The sequence below is a fragment of the Fringilla coelebs genome, assembly GCF_963513975.1.
Source record: "Fringilla coelebs genome assembly, chromosome: 3".
Taxonomy (NCBI): Eukaryota; Metazoa; Chordata; class Aves; order Passeriformes; family Fringillidae; genus Fringilla; species Fringilla coelebs.
Genome location: NC_140030.1, coordinates 51,759,696 through 51,774,073, shown reverse-complemented (window position 1 = coordinate 51,774,073; position 14,378 = coordinate 51,759,696). Strand labels below are relative to the sequence as shown.

The window sequence follows — 14,378 nt, the reverse complement described above, 5'->3', positions numbered from 1 at the left end:
TTTATTTTACATTAGGAGGTACCCTAAAGATTATTCTCTACTCAATTTCCATTTATGTATCCCTTTGATTGCAGAAAAAAGAGCTATGAAATATTATTAATAAAAATAATCTAATAATAAAAACATTTGCAGTCTTACACACTAAGTAGCATTTAACATTCCTTCTGCATGTTTTTTGTTGGTTTGGTTTTTTCCTGGGGAAGGGAGATAATATATTTTGTACTCTGGATTAGTGTAATCTTATGATAATCACTGAGTATTTCCAACTCTTGCAATAAGAATGGTTGCTAAGAGACTATGGTCATCCAAGAAAAAGGCACCTGACAGCCCTTTCACAGAGGTAATCAGGAGGGTCATGTGGAAAAAAAAAGCATTTTAAATAAAACACTACATAGGGCCATTGTATAGCCACTGACTAGGCCAGGACCAGTTCCTTCAGTAGTTGTTTGCAATAAGTAACTGTCTAGCACTGTTTTATCTTCCCCAGTTCTTACTTTCTTTTTAAACACCAGCTCCATGCTCATGCATATGTTTTTGTGTTCCTCGGATGACCTCACACCTTGTACTCAAATAGGGAACTGCGTGTTTTCACACACATGATCCCTGTAGCTCACCTCAGGGCACATCAGCCCATGCATATATCAGTTCTGCACATCCTTGGGCAAGTTACTGTGCACACATTATTCCCAAAACATTGGCAAATCAGAGCCCACACAGGAGAATATTTCAGATTACCCACTACTCAGTGACTAGCACACAACTCCTGTGTATTCTGAAACCTGAGCCAGAAATCTAGGAACTACAGAGCAGTTAATTTCAATTTGTAAGGTGGAAATTAAAAGCAAACAAAAAGCCCCAAAGAACATTAGTTATAATGTCACTGCAATTAGATTTGTAATTAATTATAGTACTTAATCATTCATAGCTAGAAAAATTGTTAGTTGTTCTCTGGAGTTCAGAAAATCCTTCAGAAACTAACCAAAGTAATAAACAAGAAAGCTAAAAAATAACAATAAACTAAAATAAACCAATAAATTACAGGATATAAATATATTAAAGAAAGGAAAAAAACCAGTGTAAATAAGTATGACTCTTCTTGACTATCTTCTTTCATGGGATTACTGGAGCTAGAAATGCTGCTGCTCCTCCAGCCAATGGCAAAGACATCAGTGATGGCAGATGAATTTTTCAAAGTTCAATTCCATGTTTTGGCATCAAGAACAAACAGCAGCAGCTGAATCGATCTTTCTCATTCTTTGCATGCATGACCACGGTGTCTACCTGTGTTTCTTGACCCTTTTTCTCATTCAAATGCAATTTCTTTTTTTTTTTAATGACCATTAAGATTATTGGTTTTATTTCTAGCTGTTCTCAAAGAGAAACCTGAAAAGCCAGAAAAACAAGAAAAGAAAGCACCATCTAAAGGTATTGATGATCATTATTAAAAGTTGTACAATTTAAATGCTTGAAATCTTGGGAGAGTGTGGAGATAAGTATTTAAAGTACAAAGCTCTTCTAGTTCATGGTGAACACTTCTTGGGTGTTGTCTCTTTTGCTTGAGCGGGTCTTGATCAGCCTGAGTGAAGTCTTGCTCAGCATATTTTATTTTTTTTTGCTTTATTCTCCTGTTTTGATGCACAGAGTTTATTACAAGTCATTCTTACACAGCTAAAGAATGAAACCTATGACTATTTTCTTTGCATTCCCTGATGCCTGTTTCTCCACAAAGGGATTCAGTAATTTGCCTGCAAAGAAGTTTTTCTCTTGTGTATTAGTTTTTAACTGGATGCAGACTAATGCAAGAGTATTTACTATCTCTCAATCTGGATCTTCCATCATATCCAAAAATAGGATTTCATTTTCTTGCTTTTATTTTTTTCAATAACATTTTAATTTCAGTATATGATTTGCACTGTCTTCTATGGCAGCAGTGACTTTGGTTAAGATTTACATATCTAATAATTATCATATATATTATGAAGCAATATCGTGGGTGTGTGAGGGGTGATTTTCACTATTGTTTTGACTGATAATTCCATCTTTGGCTATGGTTTGGACAGGGAAATTTAAAAATCCAATCACCTTGCCCTATTACGCCAATTTTTAAAGACTAACATTTATTATTGCTTGGTATTTGAATGTCTTTCTCTGAGGTTAGATATTTCTCCATGGCAGATATTTCTATAAAGAAGTTCATTTTCAGTCTTTGTCTCTTTTATTTTACTCAGTTGACTCTTGAAGAAATAGTATACAACTATATTCATATCGGTTTCTTATGACATTGAGATAATTACCATGATGTTGAGGTGCATGAATTAACTAGGTTTAATTTGAATATGTTCAGACAATATAGGTAATTTACAATTCATTCTTTTTTTACTTGATCATAGTCTAAGGAGAAAGGTAAAACAAAGTAAAGCGATGGAAGGAAGGAAGGAAGGAAGGAAGGAAGGAAGGAAGGAAGGAAGGAAGGAAGGAAGGAAGGAAGGAAGGAAGGAAGGAAGGAAGGAAGGAAGGAAGGAAGGAAGGAAGGAAGGAAGGAAGGAAGGAAGGAAGGAAGGAAGGAAGGAAGGAAGGAAGGAAGGAAGGAAGGAAGGAAGGAAGGAAGGAAGGAAGGAAGGAAGGAAGGAAGGAAGGAAGGAAGGAAGGAAGGAAGGAAGGAAGGAAGGAAGGAAGGAAGGAAGGAAGGAAGGAAGGAAGGAAGGAAGGAAGGAAGGAAGGAAGGAAGGAAGGAAGGAAGGAAGAAAGAAAGAAAGAAAGAAAGAAAGAAAGAAAGAAAGAAAGAAAGAAAGAAAGAAAGAAAGAAAGAAAGAAAGAAAGAAAGAAAGAAAGAAAGAAAGAAAGAAAGAAAGAAAGAAAGAAAGAAAGAAAGAGAAAGCAAGCAGAATGAAGACTTAAAGCCTTAAAAAAACTTTAAGGGTGGCCATTGTCCAGTCCCTCTTTTACAGGGATATTGTTCATTTTTTCCTACTTTCAGTGTATAGCTTGAAAGTGTGGGATTTTTTTTCATAAAATGAAATCATGCTGAAGTAAGCCAGAGAAAATAAATGCCCGTAGTGTCTGTGTTGATTTGGAAAGCAAATAACTTCCAAGAATGCCTGAGATAGTCCTAATAAGCAGCCAGTCTCTTTACCCATTTATCTTCTGCTAGCTAACCAAATAATCACTCAGAGCCTTAATGTGTTTAATAGCAGCCATGACTCCAGTCACTGGCTGGAAAATTTTATGAAGAATTTGGACACTGTAGCTGCAGAGCTTTGTGGCTGCAGTGTGACATAGCCATGCTGCCCTCTCTTGGGTAGTTTCCCTGCTGTGAGCCCCTAGGGCATCAGGGCATGAGGACAGTTTTCCTCAGCATGTCCAAAGGGGCATTTCTGCCAGCCCCGTGCTGCTGAGCTTTCCATTGCCAGGCCCTCCTCCCTCTTCTCATGGGTCTGCTCTAAACAGGATTAGCCACCAGCAGTGCTGAGGGGCTGCTTCAACCACCTCCAGTCCCTAGGAAATGAAAATGTTCAGGTTCTGGCTATCTCTGGGGAATGGACATACTGAAAACTGTGTGGCTACTTCCCACACAGTCAGCAGGTTTTCTTTATGCTCATTACAAAGACTCAAGTTAGTTCTTCAGACTCTGATAAAGACTCCAGAAAGCCTCAGTGATATGAGTGTTCTTTAAGCATTTCATCTAAAAACATCTTAAAAAAAAATAAAACCAAGTCTAAATACCAATCATGTCTCGTACAGGCTGGAATTCCAGAATGGAATTCAGTTAGAGTTGATACCTATGATGTAGTTATCAGTTGAAAGAAGTGTAATTAACTCTCGAGGCTGGTTTGTTCTGGTATTCTGTGTGGATGGTGACCAGGAGGGCAAAGATAGAGGTCTGCATAAAATTTTAGCAGCCTTTCTGGAACACAGATCTTTTGCATGTGTGTGTTTACACAGTGTATCTTATGCAGACATGAACTCACTCAAGCTGGGCTCTGGAGTGAACGCCAGACTTATGGCTGTGTTTGTAGACAATGAGCCCAAGCCAAGAAAAAACACCTTTCTGTAAGACAAACAGAGCCACAAGGCTTCCTGTTGGCTGTAGCACAAGGCCAAGTCTGTGTCTGCTCAGCACATGAGCAAGTTTGTTTCATCTGGACTATGTAGTCCTAGAAAGCTTCAGATCTGTGTGACTCACTTGTCTCCTGGTAAGGGAGCCTCAAGAGATATTTTAAAGTTTTTTAACCTGCTATATGAGTCTGAAAACAATTTTGAAAACTGAAAAGCAGGAATTGCAAGGAAATGTGAAATTTCCAGTGATGGTGTTGTGTTTTGGCAATATTTTCTTGTTCTATGTGAGATTTTTCCCTAATATACAGTTGTTCTCATTTCTAGTAACTCAAAAAGATGCACCTGAAAGACATGAAAAAGCTGAAAAGAAACCTCCTCCCAAAGGTATTTGTCTATACTACAGTTTTTTGAGCTGAATTGAAATTGAAATGCGTTAACTTTATTTTATTCAAGCAGAGATTATAAATATGTGTGAGAAATCAGCTACATGAAACAAAAATGAAATTAATATATAATCAGAATTAAAGTGTTTGTAGAACATCCAGGGGTTAATTCTATGCTTGATCCCTTTCAAAATCTGTTGCAATTTCAAATTGAGAATAAAAATATGAACCACCATTTCACTGAAAAACAAGTAACCCTACCTGCAAGTGATCTGACATACATTTTCGCTATAACTAATTAAGGAAATTAATTCTCCATTAGCCAGTAAAACCTGGTTTTGTCTGGGATCAGTAATACTTTTATATAAATATCTGAATTCTGGTTTGCAATAGTTAGATATTCCAGTTTACATATTGATAAAATCAGTTTAGTTATCTCAGCGATTTTACAGAAATAAAAGTCTAGAGCCTTACAGAAAACATAAATTTGGTAGCATACAAGTTTTGCTTCAAGCATGGAGACATTGAGATCTATGAAGAAAATTGGAGTATGGGCTTTGCACTAAACAGGTTAATTTTAGACATATCCAGTGGTAGTTTATACTAGTATTGGATTTTCCACTGGGGTGAACTAGAAACACACATACTGGCAGCATGCATGTCTCAAGTGCTAATACACAAACGCAGAAAGAATGCTTTGGGTCCCACCAAGCTCTGTGTAGCTTCAGCTACTGATGCCTACAGTATCGATGGTGATTCTCCTTGGAAGCCTCCTCACTCTGCTGAAGGGCTTCTCATGAATTGGTCTTAGACATTTTCAGCCCTGAGAGCTCATGAAAAGTCAGACTCAAAAACTCAAAACTTCTAGGATTGAGACCTAGAATCAATTCATGAAAGCAACCCTAAAAAAATGCCACACACTATTTTTCCAGCTTACAACAGAATTTAACTCTGAAGTCTAAACTTGTGCAGATAGTACCTCCTATGTTTGCTTGCTTAATGACCAATATCTTTCTCCCTAGTTTATACCATAAAAACTATCATATTAGAAACACCTAATAGTATTGAGCATGTTCTATCATACTTAGCATCAGCCAAGCTCATGGTACAGCACCAAAGATAAAACCTCTTTGGATCTCATATTTCTGTTTAATTCTGCCTGGTTTGAGGGAATTATAGTTTTCATCAGATCTTACCAAGCTATTAATAATGAAGAAATGCTCATTATTAATAGCACAATATAAAGTACTGAATTTTATGTTGGGGGAAGAGAATGACCCTGAAAGCTTTTTCTTTATTACCTGCAGAGGAGAAGAAAGTAAAGAGCACGAAAGTGGAAGCAAAAGTTAAAAAGGAAGTGAAGGATGGAAAAGGAGAAGCAAAGACGACAACAGAGAAGGTCAAGCAGGCAGAGGCAAAAACAACAGAAACTGGGCTAATAAAGGCCAAAACAAAAGTTAAGGAAGAGAAAGCTCTTCAGACTGTAACTAAATCGGACAAGAAAGGTAAACAAAATGAGGAGGAAACAGAAGAAGATCCTAAAAAGGTAGTAGGGAAGAAAGAGAGAGAATGGAGTTAAATCTGTCAAGGACCAAAGTGCACCCATGAAAAACAAAAGCGCATTACAAATAAATTCCACATGAACCTCACACAGCTAGGACGTGATTACAGAAATTAAAATAAGTTTAATGTGTCTAATCAGAAGGTTCTAGAGGTTTGTCATGGCTAAAGTCTCATTTTAATTTAAATCCTTCTTTACCAAGGACCAATTTCTCTTCAGATAGGTCTGAGACTTTGTGGATTTGCTCAGTAGCATCTAATGCAGTAGATTGCAAGTAGATCTATTTTTTAAAATTCAGACTGTCCAATAATCTATTGGGAATTTAGGTTTGTTTCTACATCTGCATGTTCCCTGTAACCATAATGAAAGGTGCAACAGTGTAAAAGGAATGTAATAATTTTTCTGTCATATTGTATGAGGTAGTCAGGTTGTCAGGTATTGTACAACATAGTGACATACTTGCCTGATATAAGTTAAAGTGAACAGCTTCCAAATTTCTTCCAAAAATGAAAGAGATGCTATTACTCTAGTATAAGGAAGAAAACAAGTGATGAAACAAAGAATCAACACGTATCAACCCCATATAGTTAACAAGGTGTTAACTACGTGCTCCACTTTGTCGGAGTAAGCCTAGGTTCTTCTACTCCCAGGTTGTACAGACTGGTTCCCTGATTTCCCTGTGGCATTTCCATGGCACTAAGGACAATTTTGTATGAATGAAAGCAGCAGGACCTGGCTTTCTGTATGAACTGCCACACTGCAGCCGCAGGATTATTCTGACATTGAAGAGGCAGCTCAGTGTTGCATAGTGCACCTATCTGATCCTTTCAGCTGTTAACCACAGATAAATTGCTGTGCCTGAACATCAAAGAAGCTGTGCCTGCCTGGATATCTGAGTCTGCCTGATCAGATTCTCTCAGATTTTCATAACCATTGCTCTGGACCCCTTAGGAGTTGCCTAAATTATACTTTTCTAGAAAACTGAGAGAGTTGGAGACAGCCCACTTTCTGACACACATAGTGTGCTGAACTAGTATTTTTTAACATTTATTTGTATTCCAGTTAATTTTGTCTTTCACTTGAAATATTGGGACCTTTGAGGCATGGAAACAAAGCAGCATCTATCACACTGATTGCTGTGACCAAGGACAAAGTTCAGCAAATTGTTCAGTTCGCTTGGGAGGTGAAAATCTCTTTCAATTTTTTGTTTGCTCTGGCAGAATTTCAGTGCTGAGTGGGGTCTGGTCCATACACTTCAGGATAAAGCTCCCAAAAAGAAATGCTAAACAGATGACAACGAAATATTTTAATTAGGGATCAAAGATTAGAGACCAATAGAATAATGGTGGTTTTTGTTTGTTGTTTTTTTTTTTTTTTTGGTGGGATTCCCAACTGCTTTAGCTGATAAATATTAGCAAAATGATCCATCTTGACATCAAATATTAACAGATCACTTTGCAAGTCTGCTTCAGAGTAGGATCCAGTGACTGTGCATGGAATCCCAGCAAGTGAAAATGAGAATAAGCAGATGGAGTGGAGGAAGGAAAGAGCCTCTTCCACTGCCTTTATCACCGGAGGCAGGTCTATGCACATCTAGTGAAAGCTGCATTTCCTACTGCCATGCTTCCTTTTCCGACAAAAAACCACTGCTGCCCAGCTGGGTGCTCAAAAAAATTCATTTTTATATTTCAGTCTCACTGTGACCCAAGGTAAACATAATTTTAAAATCAATGCAGTTTTTCAGAGATTTCCTGATCCTGCAATCTTTACTTGCTCAAGGGAGTATTTCTGCCAGCTTATCTGAAACTGTAAAAAATACGGCAGTGACCACAAAAGAGTTTTTGCATCATTTCACATTGAAATTAAAATTTAAAAAGATAGGTCACCTTCCTTGGTAAATCACATTAAGTCCAACAACAAAAACATCTATGAGTATTTTTATCATTAAGAATCTAGTCTCAAATTTTGACATGATCTTTTAGTACTTATATGAATATTTGTGCCATCATTACAGAGTTATGTAACTCCTAAGGGGTCCAGGTGAAAACTAAAGTGTGAAATTCTCCTTTTAAAAAGAGAGTTTAGATTAAAATGGATTTTTAGCCATGAAGAGGCACTTGAAAAATATTCATTTAATATTCATTTAATTGTTCATATTCATTTTAAATTCCTTAGATTTCAGTCTTTACTGATTGGTAGCATTCCTATGAACTTAAATAGGATGTTATAGTGCACCTTGCTATGCCATATGGAAATTATATTTTTGTTATTGAAAGTTTTGCATTCTGCCTTCAATTTCTTTTATAAATCCCATTTTTAAAGTAGAGTTGCTAAAGATGTAATATAAGGAAAAATTATTATAAAATCTTATTTCTGAGTTACAATTAAGATTAAGTCTTTTTTTTAAAGTTTTTTTAAATTACATTTCCACAAAACAAAATAAACCCACAAAAAAATAAACCCAGAAAACAAAAAAAAAACAGATAAACAAAATCAACCACAAAGTCTTGTTTGGTTCTGGTCCATACTACTAAGTTTAAAGAATAGATTATTTTAATATCAATGAAATGGTGTGATTCTAGGGCCTTAGGCCCTATAGAATATATACATCACAACTCAAATAGAACCAGCACAGGCTTGTACTCTGCCCTGGGACTGTCCATGTTGTGTGCTGTCCCCTGCCATAGTTTTGTTCTGTATCCTCTAGCAGTCTTTTGTACAATGCCCTAGATGGTCCAGAAAATCTTCCCAAATGGCAGCAAGGATAGGGGCAGCTTGTTTTGGCAAAAGAGAACTAAGAGAAACTGGTTTTTGTGCAAGAACTGTGCCCTGCCATTTGCTCTCTGGGCGAAAGTGTTGGCATTGCTCCGTGTTATTTATAAATACTTACTGAAGCCCTATTGCAACTGTGTCAAAGTCAGTGCTTACACTTGGCTGGTTTCAGTAGCTTTAGGTGGGCTTAAGAAAACAGATCTGTATGTGTTTTCTCACACACACACTGTTTTTGGGGTTTTTTTTCAGAATTATCATATAGACTTAGGGCAGATACCGTAGCCTTAAGGAAGGAATGCAAAGTTGGAGTCAGCCAGAATGATAAATTTGAATTCCCAAATATGAAAGTAAAAATGATTATGAATATTCATTAGAGGTTTTAAAGGCAATGTTAACAGCCACAACCGTGAGTACATGCTGAAAGTTTTGCCCCAGGCTCTACAATCCTTACTAGTATGGCCCTTGCCATCTCACTAACACAAAACAGCTGCCTAGGCTTCCATCAAATAGAAAAAATGTTTGGCTATTTGTTGAGTTAGTAAACCTTTTCCTAATTTCTACATCTGCATAGGAAATATTGACTTGAAAGCAGGAGCTCTTCATCCAAGGACTGCTTGTCAGTCAACATAACACAGCAGCAGTCACACAAATGCCTCAGCATCAAGTGATACTCATGTACCAGTGACCTATGTAGGAAAGTCAATAATGTAACCAGTACCATACTCAGCAATTACAGTTTGCATTTAAATGTAAGAGCAATGCCATTTTAAAACTTTAATTATTCCAAAGCCAGCATAGCTTTATTTTGGAGCTGGCAATGGGGAAAGCAAGTGTCTTTGTGAGTAGGACAGAGATGCCACAGGAGGTGGAGAGAGGAAGAGATGTAAGTTTTACAGCGTAGGAACTGTGCTAGAAGAGTCTTGGACAGAAGAATGTGCTTCACTCAAGGAAAACTGACAGCTGACTTAGCTAACCACACCTGGCATTTAGACATCAACATCAGCTTTAAGTAAATGCCCATTACAGTCCACTGGGGCAAGAAGATTTTTTTCTGACCTGCTGAAAAATACAGCAATATCAAAATTCTTTTGTGCTCAGTTAAAGCTGGTAACTTTTTCTCATCATTCTCATTGCTAGAAATTTTTATTGAGCTCTCCAGCTCTGCTTATGTGTAGGAGAAATCACAATCAACACTTCTGGAATTAGCATTTTATTTAGATTCAGATGCCTTAATTTCTGAATAATATAGTTTGAACAATGTGTATATATACAAATTTAATATATACATATGTATTTTTAAAGATTAGTGTTTGGAAAATGATTCTGTAGTAAAACAGTAGAATTCTGTGGAAAATCTTGTTGCTATAGGAGTGTAAGTACACAGAGTTCTCTTTATATTCCCATTCACGAAATTTACACATTTATTGTACGGGTAAAAACATATTAACAAAATACAGCAATACAAAACCTTTTTCTAAATTTTCTATCAGCTGTCTGTGAAATTGATCTTCATGGATGATGAAAAGTCTATGAGACCTGTGGCCAGGCAGCAGTTTGCACTGTGCTTGTGCATGGGGTTAAGATATGTGCCATGCAAACCTGGCCCAGCAAGAGGGGTGGTAGCTCTGGGACTCTGGAAGCTCTGCAGTTCTTGGCTAGAGGTTTTGAATTAGATCTGGACAACAAATTGTCACTTTCTAAACATGTGAACCACTTGAAGGTCAGGAAAAAAACACAGATATATAGTAAGTAAGACTACCTATGAAAAGGCTACTGAGATGACTTTGCACTGCCAAACTTTATCTTCACTGTTAAATACAAATGACATTCTAAATTCACTTTCTTCATTACTCTTCTTTTCCTTTTGCTCTGTTAGATCAATATGCATTCTGTCGCTATGTGATTGACATGTTTGCACAAGGGGATTTTTATCCAGGTACTTTCCTATATCATTGAACTCTGTTCTAATATTCTGTTTCCCTGCAAGTTTTTTGCTCATTTATGTATTGAAAGTGTGGTTTTTTATTATTGAAAGGACTCACAAGAGCAACAAAGAGTGTGCAAATAGTTTTAATAAAGCATAAGAGCTAATGGCCGTTTTCTTAAAGCTTCTAATTTTCTGTCTACAATGCATGAATTAAAATCAAGGTTATGTTAAAAGTAGAGTCAATGGAAGGCTGTGGAAATTGCTGAAATTTTCCATGCTTTTTTTGGCTGAGACGCAAGAGGAAGGAGCTTATTGTTAATAGCTTATTATTTGGTTTATTGGGGTTTTTATCTCCACAAATAGCAAGGCTTAACTCCAAAACGCTTCAAAAATAGAACTTCCATTGTTGCTAGTGTATAAAATACCTTAGCTGATCCACCACTTCTGTGCTTTATCTTCTCTCTTCCCACATCTCCATGCTAATCTGTTCTAACACAGACACTTAATTCCTCACTGAAAAAAGAAGATAGAGCAACTGATGATGAATGAGCATCATCTCATAATATTAAGTCAGTCGACCCTGACCTTATTTAATAAATACTCTTCCTGCTGAAGTCTAGACATACTGTAAAGAGACATAACCCTAGGAGTGAAAAGCAATAATATTCATGAAAAGAGTTAAGGAGAGAATATTTAAGGGCACTCTAAAACCTTACCAGCTTTGTTTGTTCAGTTATTTGCTCAACAAGCTCTCCACTGGTACACCTCTGAACTGGTTGTTGTTTTTCTTATCTCTTCTTTGTGGCTTACATCCTCTCTTGACATGCCCAGGCTCAGACAGAGCTGGGAAGTCCTGAGGACGTAGCTGAGAAAGAAAGACTCTCACAAAGGGGAGAGGGAGGGCACAGATTTTTGTAGAGAGAAAATGAACAAGCTTGGGATTCAGTAGGGAGAGGGTTCCATTAAAAGAGGGCAAAACACTGCATCTCTAGGACTTCTAAAGGCAACCAGTTATAAACACAGGGACTGCTTTAGGCTCAGAGGGGGAGAATGATTAGCCAAAAGTTCCAGAGAGTCAGTCATGGTTTGAGTTAAAAAATAACACTCTGTACCAATGTGAATGACCTAGTTTCTGGATTTACACAGCTGTACCATCAACAATTCACATAAGAAATGCTTTAATGGAGATCTTCAAGATCTTTTTTACAGTTCTCCTGACATTTACAAGAAGCAGCAAAAAAAGCCCTTTTCCCCAGAAGGCTCCCTGGCCTGTTTGACCCTTTCCTGAGGCAGAGCCAACGTGCTGTAGGAAGGGACAGTTTGGGTTTTTCCAGTTTTGACTTTTCCAGCTATACAGAAACTGGGAAATCCATGAAGGGGAGCAGTGAAATAGAGAATAAAGTCTGCAGTGACTTGAATTTCAGAAGACAAAAGATATGACTCTTCCCTTCCAGTGTTTGTCTTGTGTCATACCAGTGTGCTATCACAGACTTGTGGTAAGAAACCACAGGTTAAAGACATTAAATTAAAGACATTAAATGGACATAGGGTGATCAGATGGCCTTACAAGGGAATGAAAAACTAGGGTGACAGGTTTAGGCTCCAAAAAGTGGAAATGAGTCTTAAAGTATCTAAAATGATCTAATTTTTAGGTGAAGTGGAAAAGGAGTACTCCTTAACATCTCCCAAAGTCCACCTGGGGCTCCACCTGTAAAGTGACTGCTTTTTGACCTCTCCAGTCACTTGTTGAGCCCTGAAGTTAGATGCTGCAGATGTTGTGCTGAAGCCAGATGTGTTTTGTGGGAGGGGAAAAAAAAGCATTGCTTTGAAAACAAGCTTTATTCAACTCACCAGCTGTGAAAGGCAATGCTGGAACATCCAGGCTCAGAAACACTACTCAGTGTTTCTAAGAAGCAAAGTAGAGGTCAGGTGTGATCAGCCTTGGTTTATGGAAATCATTGAGAAGAGTGGCACCCAACAGTACTGGATTAGTTTGCTGCTGTCTTTCTCAGGCAAAGTGCTCATTTTACACTGTCCTTTTGTGAACAGAAGTATTACTGTAATTCATTTTACTGAATAAAAAAATGTGGGAAAAACTCCCTTTAATAACCCTAATATCCAATTAGATTTACAATCTGGTATATTTTATCCTTTTATCTGTCCATATATTTTTTTGGTAAAGAACTTTGTCCAAACAAAGAGTTCTGAGTGCAAATCAGCTGAGGAATTAAATTACAGTCACCTTGACATTGCAATTCTTTCAAACAAGGAATATTTTCTATCAATCTCAACATAACTATTTGTGAAGGAGAAAAAAATTTTGTCAATTTTTTCAGATAAAATTCCTTTGCACAGACATATTGGGATTTTCTGTGATTGATTGCATCAAACATGAATTTCTGATTCCTTAGGCAAAATTTATAATGTCGTTTTTAGTAATATCATTCAGCATTTTTTCTTAGAAAATACTTTTGTAGTGTTTCTATTATAAAAAATCATATACATTACTATAAGATTAGGGGTTTTTATTTTTATAAAAATATTAAGGAAGAATTTATAGAAAAGTAGTTCACTTAATATGGCATTTTATAGCGCCCAAACAATTAACATTAAAAGTGAAGCTCAGTTCCTTAGGTTTCATTAATAAATACACTTTTTAAAATATATCAAATAATACATTTTGTCAGTCACATCAGTCTGTTGGAGGTCAGTTAATGCTTTTATGTTGATTTTAACAAATGAAGCTGAAATGTTCTTCATCTGCTCAAAGTTTCATCATGACAATGCAGTCTTAGCTATAAAAAATGAATGAAATGTACACAGGGAATTCAAGGAAGCCATATAAGGAAGAATTTTTGCCATGGTGCTTCATGCAGCATTAGATAGTTTTCTTGTTTCTCTGGTTAGTATTTGTCCTTGATACTGAAAATTTAATGGATGTTCTCCTTTAAAACCCAATAATTGTGTCAGTATCAAACTTCTAAGACTTATATTTTAATTTTTATGAAAGAGAAGTATTTGAGGCTCTCAGCTCTTTACAATGATAATAGTGGAGTTTTAGCCATAAACTGATTTTTTTTCTAATCCAGAAGTCCTTGCCATGAATATCATGACTGCAACAGTGACCAGTTGGGTTCTACTGATACATTTAGAGGTAGACCACTTGAGGCCTACTGCCCACAGTATAAAATACTGCTTTCTGATTTTATCTCTTGAGAAATCGGCCCTAAAAATATTTTTTTACCTTCTGTCTAACATGCTCATGATAAGTGAAAATTTCTCAGAGGAACTGCTGTACCACCTTTCATAGATTTTCTGGTCCTGTTTGTCCCTGGACTACAGTTGCTCAGCAGAGGCAGTGCTGTCTCAGCATAAACAAATTGCTCTGCCCAAACTGCTTTGTATTCCTTTTGTCTGCCTGTGAAGGGAGAATCAATATGCATTTCTTACAGGATTAGTTTTCCAAGTTTTCCTTATAAAGATTAAAACCTTAGGTGGAAAGCTTGTTTATTTAAGAACATTAGTTCTGACTGGTACCTTTACTTTTCTATTGGCATTTCTTAAGTTCAAGAAAGCATTTTTGATGCAGAAGGTGACTGACACAGTTTAATCTATATAGTCTATTCCATGTATTTGATAATTTGTTTGACATTCCTGTATTTTTTTCTCAGTAGTATTT

At 36.7% G+C, this 14,378-nt stretch overlaps 1 protein-coding gene across 12 annotated transcripts in view; it reads left to right on the top strand.

Annotated features, from left to right (window-relative positions):
• Window positions 1-14,378, top strand: part of TRDN (triadin) — a 224,831-nt gene that overhangs the window by 75,233 nt on the left and 135,220 nt on the right. For all 12 annotated transcript variants that reach the window (XM_084203676.1, XM_084203675.1, XM_084203680.1 and 9 more), the window contains 4 exons: window positions 1,366-1,425; window positions 4,381-4,440; window positions 5,747-5,944; window positions 10,649-10,708. In XM_084203676.1, the coding sequence (XP_084059802.1) occupies window positions 1,366-1,425; window positions 4,381-4,440; window positions 5,747-5,944; window positions 10,649-10,708 (378 nt within the window). The remainder of the gene's footprint in view (window positions 1-1,365; window positions 1,426-4,380; window positions 4,441-5,746; window positions 5,945-10,648; window positions 10,709-14,378) is intronic.